Here is a 10,574-nt window from a genome sequence, read left to right on the forward strand (position 1 = left end):
TACTGTTCATTACAATTTTTAATTCTAAATAAACCCTTGTTTTTGACATTTCTAAATTATTTTAATTATTTCAACTATTAGCATTGGAAGTTTCAAAGCCAAATATCTCGGAAACGGTGCGAGACAGCTACTTTCATAAAGTCTACCTTTTTGTGTAAAAAAAGTTGGAAAATAAGAATTTGATACCAAATATGAGATAGCTTAAAGTACAAAAAAGTTATGTCGTTTCCAACACCTTCAATCTACGGCAACTGGCGCCCTCTATGAATTATAACCAAAATGTCAACAAATTTCAATTCCTCTATCCAAAGAACCCCAAACCCCAAAATGTTGTGTAGATATTTGCATTTATTAAGAAATAAATGGAAATTTGAAAATGAAAAAAAAACTAAAATAATATTTTACATTTAACACCCTGTATTTCTTTAACTATCAACTTTTGGACTAAGGTAAGTTCGGCTAAATCGCAGTATATTTGCTTAGGGAATCTACCCATGAATTTTGGCCCATTACCTCGGGACCACCCTGTATATAAGAAACCCATTATCCCAAGAGTTTCGTAGTCATTTTTGCGCTACATAATCTGCAAGTAAACAATAACCGTCTAAAATTCTGCACATCTGTTTCCCTTATAAAATATCACTTAGCCGTTGCTCGCATCCGTATAGACAGATAAGAGTCGGTATCAGCTGGTTTTATTTCAGAAAATACTGTTAAGCATCTTTATCTTAAAGAACGCTAGTACAGGGTGAATCACGACATACAAACAGTTAATCACTATTTTGGAAATAAAACTAGTTATTAATTCTAATGTGGGTGTAAAATCATCAGTTAGGTTTAGAGGATGGGAGCAGGCAAACTTCTTTGCAGGCATGTTGTGCAAGAACGACCTGTGTTGTGCTATTTTATGGTTAGCTTTTATGCGAAAAGTAATTAAGTTGGTACTTTTTGCAGTGTTACATACATAATTTTTTCTACTATGAACGCCTTATTTTATCTTTCCATAAAATAGCTACTATTTTTCCAGCAGCAGGAGTTAATAAAGCCAATTTATGGAGATATTATATTTAGTGACACAATAGTAATTAGAATAAAATTTGGGGGGGGGGTCAGGCGGATAACCCTCGGGAGGTGGCCGGAAAGATGGAATACGGAGATTACGGGAAGATGGACGCACAGAATCATGGGAGGCTTCGGAGGATGGTATAAGAGGAAGCATGGGGAGCTGAACTGTTTCATCAGCCAGTTCTTGGCAGTTACCTCCAGAAAATAACAAAAAGAGAGAGTAATGCCTGTCAATATTGTCAGGATGCCGATACGTATTTGTATGTCCCAGATTCGAAGGATGAACACACGGCTTTGCCGGGAGATAATCGTGAACAATTTTTTTGAGTGCATCCTGTAGGATGAAGATACGTGGAAAGTGGTTGATGCAGCTTAACTGTTCACCATAAGAGATGTGAATGGACTGTATCTTCTTGTTTATTATTATATTGGGGAAATTATGCTCAATGTGAAGTTTAATCTTTTTATTTATGTTGTCAAGTACAACTCTTTTCTTTTTCCTCAATTCAATTCAGAGCTATCTAATAAAAACACTGTACTGTTACTTAGATACCTCAATAATGCATTTTTTATAGAACCACAACATACACCCCCGCGTTGAAGTTTTATCTTCAAAAAACTAACAATTTTATTTAATCATTAATCATTATATGGAAAGAGGCAGATTTTAGAAATTGATCTTGTAAAAATTCCTTCTTTTGTTTTTAATTTTACTAATCTCACTCTATTATCAGCACTGGGAATCACTTCAATAATTCTTGCGCGTGGCCAATTTAAAGGTGGAATATTATCTTCCTTTAATAAAACTAAATCGTTGACTTTTAAATTTTTTGAAGGTATGAGCCATTTTGGTCTATTTTGCAAGCGATTAAGATATTCTCTAGACCATTTTTTCCAAAAAATTTGTTGGATGTGAGCACAGTTTGTGGACCTGCGTGACCTAATCTCAAATATTCTCTTTTTAGCAATAGTGTGACTACATGATCTTTTGATGGCAATAAAATCGGGTATTTTTGTGTATAAGGTATTTCTGCATGAGCTAAACGTCCACCAACACGTAAAATCTTAGATTTATCTAAAAATGGATTTAATAAAATAATACTTTTATTAGATATTGTCTTGTTAGATTGAAGATCTGAAATTTCATTTTGAAAATATTTATCTTGCAGAATTTTCACAATCACAAAAAGCGAATTATCTAATTCTTCTAGTGTAAGACAATCAAATATTTTTCTGAATTCAGATTTGAGTTATTAATAAATCTTAAAACATAGGCAATTGTTCTTTGTAAACAAATAAATGAAGAGAACCTATTAAATATGTCATTCCAATATTCATAAGCCAAATTTCGATTGATTGTTAAAAATGTTTTTCTTCTTCAGGAGGATTTTCTAATGTGCAAATAAAATCAAAATTATGTAAATTTAAATTGATTTGATACAAAAACTTTGGACCATGCCACCATATATCTGATTTGATGAATTCACTTGGTGTTATTCCACGAGATAAACAATCTGCAGGGTTATCAAGAGATTTTATGTGACGCCACCGGTGATTTGTCGTAAGATTTTGTATATTTGAGACTCTGTTACTAATAAAAGTGTAAATTTGTGAATCTGTCCATAAATTTACCGATTCAAACTTTAACCTAGGAGGGTAAATTGACAATATTTTTTGTGTTAATTTTGCAAGGAGTACCATGGCGCATAATTCAAGCCTTGGCAGAGATATTGTTTTAATTGGTGCTATTCTTGATTTTGAAGAAATTAAGTTGCAAGAAAGTTTTAATTGGTGCTATTCTTGATTTTGAAGAAATTAAGTTGCAAGAAATTGTATTATTTATGTAAACTACCTTTAAATATATACAAGCTCCATAAGCTTTGATGCTAGCATCTGCAAATCCATGCAATTCAATTGTAAGAATGTCATAATTACTAAATAAATATCGAGGAACTCTAAAATTATTTAAATCTGACATATTTGTTATAAATTTTCGCCAATGAATGAGTGTTTGTGGATCTAATTGTTCATCCCAATTTATTTTGCTTATCCAAATCTTTTGCATTATAATTTTTCCTGTAACTACTATTGGTCCTATCAGACCTAGTGGATCAAACATTTGTGATAACTTTGATAAAACCTCTCTTTTAGTGAAATTACTTTCTTGTGTTTTATAGGGAGATATAAAAGAGAAAGAATCTAGTTTTGGATTCCAAGATATTCCTAATACCTTACTGGACATATTATTTATTTTTATTGTGTATGTGGATTGTGAATTGGTCCAATTTTAAGTTCTAAAGGCACATATTTTGCATGTCCTAACTGAATATATTCATCTATAAACTTCTTATACAACTGAAATAGATTTGTGTTTCTTTCAAACCTTTTTTCTAAATTAAAAAATCGTTTTTGAGCAATTGTAAATGAATCTCCCAATTTTACATATTAATTTTCCGTTTTTAGTGGCAAATTAACCTGATATGATCCGTTTTCTAACCTTTGTGATGTGGTTTCAAATATCATTTCGGCAAGTTTATCGTCTGGACATAATACAGGGTTTTCACTAATTTCATCTAATGCCCAAAATTTTGTTAAACTGTGATCTAAATCAACTGTATTTGAAAAGAGTGAAACATTGTTTTCTGTTTGATTTAAAATTTGATGTGATTTTACACTTGTAATAGACACATTACCAGCTATTACCCAACCAAGGTACGTATTTTGTAAAACTGGCAGATTTCTCCCGAGTTTTATTATACCTTCGGATAAAATACTGTAATAAACATCTGCTCCAATAAGCATATCTATTTCAGAAGGATTGAAGTATGGTGGATCAGCCAGTTTTATGTGATTAGGCACATGAAAGTTTTTAACTTTGATTGGAGATTGAGGTAATTTATGAGTAATATTTTTTAAATTTGCACAAGATGCAGGAAAACTTACATGTTTTTCCACATTTGAGTGAATAATGAGATTTACCATTTTATTAGAAATTGTACTGTTATCACATATTCCAGAAATTTTCAAATTTTTTGTATATGGTTTGTACTTAAGATCTGTGACTAATTTTTCTGTAATAAATGAGGTTTGACTACCTCCATCTAATAATGCTCGTGCTTGTATTGGCTCGTTATTTGAAGAATATAGTGTTACAAGTGCTGTGGCTAGAAGTATCTGGGAGTTTTTTGTAGAAAAAGCTGAAACTGTTTAAGTATTGTCTAAACTTCTTGAGGAACAAGGATCATTGATTGTGGGTACATTTTGTGTAAGTGAATCAACTGTACGTGAGTGAGTAGAACTTTCATTGTGGATGTGAGGAGTATTATTTTTATTACTATTGTGTGTGTATACATCAAATGTGCGAGAATCTCTAACAGTGTCCTGAGAGTGAGTAAGATTTACATTACTTGTGTGAGGTGAAGGATTATTTGCGTTTTGACTACTTTGTGCAATATATAACTGAGAATTTTGGGGACTTTGGGGAATATGTAGTGTTGAATGGTGTCTTTTCGAACAAATGCGACAACCTCGTGCAATGCAATTTATTGTGATGTGTTTTGTACCCAAACAATTAAAACAAAGTTTATTTGATTTTATAAACTTTACCTTTTCAGCGTGTGATATTTCTTTAAACCTTGTGCAGTTATAAATTTTGTGATCCTGTTTGCAGTATAAGCAATTAATTGTTAAAGAATTGGGAATTAGATTTCAAACTATGTACTGCCGTTCTTGTAGTCCTTTGAGAATTTTGACAGTGTGCGTTTTTGTCATTAACTGTCAAATTTTCTAGAACTAAACATTTTTTCTCTAAAATTGTGTAAAATTGTGCTAGTGTGGGTAACTCTTTCGGATTCTTTTCTGTTTCAAAGGCCTTGCGAGTATTATAATCAAGTTTCTGTTGAAAGAAATAGACAAGAAGTAAATCCCAGTGCTCCACTGGAACACCTAAATTTTTTTAGTGATTCAATGTCTTGTCTCGTTTTTGTAATAAAATCTCTCAATGTGTGTGTATTGCATTTTGCAAGAGAAGGAATTTCTAAAAGATTTTTTATATGTGAATTTATTACTTACTGAAACTTTATTAGAGTATCTTTCCTCTAAAATTTTAAGTGCTGTTTTAAAATTGTCATTAGTTAACGGTAAGTTATTAATCAAATTCAGAGGCTCATTTTTCAAATAACTTTTAAGATTAAGCGTTCATTTTCTGACAATTGCGAATTATTTATTATTAGTGAAGTAAAAATTTCATAAAATGACAGCAAATCTGACATCTTTCTAGAAAATGTAGGAATAGTTATTTCGGGAAGTTTTACATTAAATTTTGTGGGTATATTTTGTGTTTGTACTCGATTCTGAATTGAATTTTCACATTTCTCTGATTCTCTTGACTCAATTGCTTCTTGTATCTTTTCTAATGTGCCATAGAATTTACTTTCAACAATTTTTCTATCTTTTAATTGTTCATCTGAATCATCCAAGTATTCAATTTCATCTTGAGAATCACTATATTTTATGAAAGCTTCACGTAGGTTCTGTTCTCGTTCTTTAAAATATAAAATTTTGACTTGTAAATCATTAACGGATTTATTTGCAAATTTCTCAATGCGCGTTATAGATGATTTAGCAATAGATCTTTCCTTTCGTAAAGCTTCCATTCTTACTTGAGTATTATTATATAGATAAATTGGTTTTAAATTTACAACTTTCCGGTATGAAAATGAAGACAATTATAATAAACTTTAAATAAACCTATGAGAGCACCTCCACTTCAGATTTCACACTTCTGACGAAGAAACTCTTAGCTTCCTGAGAATGAACTTGACTGCAACTGGGACCTACAACTTCGACTACGACTGGGACTGCAACTTTGACTATGACTGGGACTGCAACTTTGACTGCGATGGGGAACTGCAACTTTAACTGCGATGGGGAACTGTAACTTCAACTGTGATAGGGAACTGCAACTTCGAAGCGGGACTGTGATTCTATATTAATTTCTTCTTTGGGGGGACTACTATAACTTGAAATAAGAAATTAATCTTCTTTACCTTTTGAAAAATGTGTAGGGACTTAGGGCTGAATTTTTCTTTAAATCCGGTTCGAAGCTTGACCAAATCTTATGATGCAGCTTAACTGTTCACCATAAGAGACGTGAATGGACTGTATATTCTTGTTTATTATTATATTGGGGAAATTATGCTCAATGTGAAGTTTAATCTTTTTATTTATGTTGTCAAGTACAACTCTTCTTTTTCCTCAATTCAATTCAGAGCTATCTAATAAAAACACTGTACTGTTACTTAGATACCTCAACAATGCATTTTTTATAGAACCACAACAGTGGTGATGGGTACATTGAATGATATTATGACTGTAAATGTAACAGCCTTTAGGAACGTACAACCAGAAGTGTAGACAAAGACAGCTTTGCTCCCGATGAAACGTCCACGACGGATTCCGGGAGACAAAGCGGGGAAATGAAGGAGGGGAATAAAATCTAAAAATTAAATGTTTAAAACACATATCTAATATGTTTACATTCTCAAATAATACAAACATTCAAAAACACCTTATGTTCTTGCTTTCACCTTTGATGAAGTTTGAATTAGCTCCATTATAAGATTTTTTAATTATTTTTTTAAATTTGTTTGAATTAGCTTAATATCTTTAAAAAAGGGTAGGAACTATTCTATTTAAATATTTGTTATAGAGGCTGGTCCCGAGGTAATGGAGTTGCCTTTGTTCAAAAGTTGATAGTGAAAGAGATACTTGGTGTTAAATGTAAAATATTATTTTAGTTTTTTTTTTCATTTATTTCTTAATTAATGCAAATATCCACAAAATTTTAGGGTTTTTTAACCTTTTACCAGCAGACCTCCCAGGTCGGTTACAGTTTACGCATTTTATGCACACTTGGCAAAACCTTGACAGTAAATTTTTAAATAATGTGCCAAATTATCTCGTCGAGTTTTCAATTTTAGCAACAAGCACATATGGGACTCGTAAAATCCTTACGTAGTCACTGAGTATTACTTTCAACGAGAATTCAAGATAAATGTTTGGTGTGTAATTATAGGGAACCCCCTTCAGGGTCCACATGAACTTCCTCCGAATTTGAACGGTGACTTGTTTTTAGATTTCAGGGAATTTTAGTATATTTTCGGGAACAAATATTCCGCATTTATCTTTACCAAGCTCTGCCGAGGGAATTAATCTTTCGTCACCAAAAAGTAATAAGCATCCATCTCAGAAGTATTTTTTGTGACCATATTCTGATCAGAAACTAATCTTGACAACTTTTTTATCCATCAGTAGTGACTGTTAACGTACTCGTCTGTTACAAGCAATAAATTTACGTGGATACCCAATTTCTTTGGGATTAATGTGAAACTTCTGCTGCAGTATAAGACATCTTTTTATTTCAATATTAAAAAAGGTGGAATAATGTGGGTACTATACGGTGAAGTATAGCTTGTTCTTGCTCTTGCAGGAAATAATGCTGAAACTAGAGCCCATTGAAAACAACACTGGTCTTGATTATGAATGTTGATGACATATTTTTTATTTTCATTACTCTTCAATCTTTGGCAATCTGATATAAGAGGCTTTACATGCACTAATGCATACATAATGTATTTAAGTGCCCAACCTAAAAAGTGATTTGCTGGATTTCTTGATCTTCGTCGGTTTGCATAATGGATCTCGCACGTAGATGTCCTCGAGGGTGTCTCAAAAGAAACGCAGCATATGAAAATTTTTATTAATTTAAAAGTTGGCAAGTTTTTACATATTTCCGAATTCTGACGTCAATTCATAAATGTTGTCCGTTTGAGCATAATAAACTTGTCCACAGGAAAAAGTCGAATGGCGTAAGATCGCATGGTCTTAGTCACCAAATCACTTCACTCTTACGTGGGATAAGTCGTCCATTAATCTTCTGCCGTAATAAGTGGATATTTCCATGTGCCGTATGGCAGGTGGTACTATCCTGCTAGAACCACATGTTATTCAAATCTATGCCATCCAAATGACGCCACAAAAAATTCAGTAACTATTTTTGATATCGGACTCCATCGACCACGTTTCCAACCTCATTTTTGAAAAAGATCGGACAAATCACCCCATCAACGTAAAATCCACACCACACTGTCACTCTTTGGGTACACAGTGATATTTCTTGAATGATCCGAGGATTGCGTCTGCCTCAATCAAATTCGAAAATTAAGAAAGTCACCATCAACTTGTTGATTCTCCAATATCCTGGTTTCAATACCTGGGTTAGCTGAATCTTGAATGGATATAGATGCAGATCTTTTGTTAAAATTCGCTGCATTGTGATTTTTGAAATGTTTAAATGCAGTGAGCGACGACGCACTGAGGTTACGGAAATTTCCACCACACTTACACACAGTAGCCATATTTTAGGCTGAACGGCCAGCTGGGATGTTTGTTCAAATATGGCCACTAATCTTTTCGCAGTTGTTTCATTCGTGGCGTTTCTTCTACCGAAAATTCTAAGTAATTTGTGCTGTCAGCTACACAGTCTCCGTACTTTTCACAATCTTCACTCGCTCATCCGTCGTGTAGCGATCCATTTTGTCTAACCGCAACGTGTTTACTACACCATGTGATCCTGCGCAGTGTTGCCAACACTTCGGAATGGAAATGACGTACAATTCAAGTGTTGTGACTATATTCAAAAATCGAGAAATAAGTCAAACTACTAAATTTCCACATGTGATTTCTCAAAGACGAAAAATGATATCGGAATAAATCCAAGTGCGTGTTAAATAGTAAGTATAGTACTTTAAGATCCCATTAATGGTTCCAGAAAAAATTCCTTTCCATGTAACATAACCTCAAATATATCAAAAAAATCGCAACTGGCACTTTTAGGTTAGGATATCTCGAAAACCAGAGACAATTGAGAAATTTGAACCTCGGATTCGATTTCAGGGCTCCAACATCCTTTGGGAAAGTATAATCGTGTTGTTGAATTAAAATCTTGTTGGCCTGGGTTATTAAACACAAAGATTGATTGATTTTTTTTCATTTCTTGGCGTAGTATCCTACAGACTGCTGAAAGCAGTTCACTTAGAAAATTGTTTAAGTCTTTTTCACCTGTCAGTAAAATTTTCACCGTGAAATATTCCGACTTCTGACTAATGATTCAACGGCTTTATGTGTTTAGACCTTTCTTAAAAATAAACCACCCTGTTGTTTCTGAAACACATCTGCCTCTTCTAAAGCAATCCGTTTCACTAATTGGTTTCCCAGGGCGTGGGCTAAATCCTTTGGTTGTAAGTCTAAGAAATTAATTATTAAAATTACAGAAAATTACTTTCCAAATTTAGTTTATTTCCATCTCCTTGGTAAATGTATTCAGTGGATGATATAGCTATGCCAAAATGTATAATGACAAGGAAAGATAATGTAATAAATAGTGCTTGGTTTATTTTACGACGAATCTTAATTCAACATTGTAAGATGGATAAAAAAACTCATTAATGTCCGTGGAATGAAAATCAGGGATCTACAGAGTATCACCTAACGAATGTTACATACTTCAAGGGTATAATCTAGAACCTAAATGATGTCGATTTAATCAAACTTACTTAAATTAAAAATATCGCAAAAAAAGTTACAGGGTGTTAAAGATTCCCTTTTTTATTTCTTGTTTTCTCCTTAACTCAGAACCCAGTTAACCGATTTGAGCAAAATTTACTTTTGCTTAGTTTCTCTTCATGAAGTATGCAGTGAATATGTTCTAATAGGTTAAATCATACAAGACGTTCATTTTACTACAACCCTTTCTGAATATTCTGTAACTGTTTTGTACGTTTACATTTTTACACGTAACTATCACAAATAAATACAGAATTTTATTCTACACAAAAAATGTATACTTATCAAAAGTCGAAATTATGCTTGGTTATGAAGATATTACAGAAAATATTTATTAACACATACCCCATAACTAAGCAGAATAAGCATAATAAATTACTCAATTAATGACACATAAACTGAAAGGTGGCAGTAATAAAAAGTCTACTAATTTATAATAGTAGGGGAGCCCACGATGCTAAACAGGGATTTACTCGAGCGACATAAGGACCTATTGAATTTTGAAGATTAGATGGTAGAAAGAAAAAAAGGTTATATGATGTATACCCTGTCACCGGTGGGGGAAGCGTCTACAGGCTTTCAAAAATGTAAAAAAAAACAGTCACATGGAAATACTCGGGCACGTCAGATATTGATAGTGTATATGCTCTACGTGTCTCCGATGATGGAGATATGTTAATCTGCCGATTTGGATGGTGGGGGCGGCCGTACGGAAAGGTTAAAAATGGGGAAAAAAAATTTACTCTAGCGCGTCAGATATTCAGAGGGGATGTTAAGTGAACCCGAACGAAGCTCCCATTCAAAAGACTGACGATTCGGATGTGACGCAAACTCGTGGCAGCTTTTTGAAAATACAAAAAAAATCGCCATTTTGAAATACTCGA

The 10,574-nt window shown here is 33.1% G+C and overlaps 1 protein-coding gene across 1 annotated transcript in view; it reads left to right on the top strand.

The window, feature by feature from the left end:
- Positions 1 to 5,938: 5,938 nt before the first annotated feature.
- Positions 5,939 to 10,574, top strand: part of LOC111692420 (octapeptide-repeat protein T2-like) — a 5,908-nt gene continuing 1,272 nt past the window's right edge. Inside the window, exon 1 of the mRNA XM_023456429.1 lies at positions 5,939 to 6,000. Within this exon, the coding sequence (XP_023312197.1) occupies positions 5,939 to 6,000 (62 nt within the window). The remainder of the gene's footprint in view (positions 6,001 to 10,574) is intronic.

Source organism: Anoplophora glabripennis, unplaced genomic scaffold, assembly GCF_000390285.2.
Source record: "Anoplophora glabripennis isolate ALB-LARVAE unplaced genomic scaffold, Agla_2.0 scaffold1529, whole genome shotgun sequence".
NCBI classification, from domain to species: Eukaryota; Metazoa; Arthropoda; class Insecta; order Coleoptera; family Cerambycidae; genus Anoplophora; species Anoplophora glabripennis.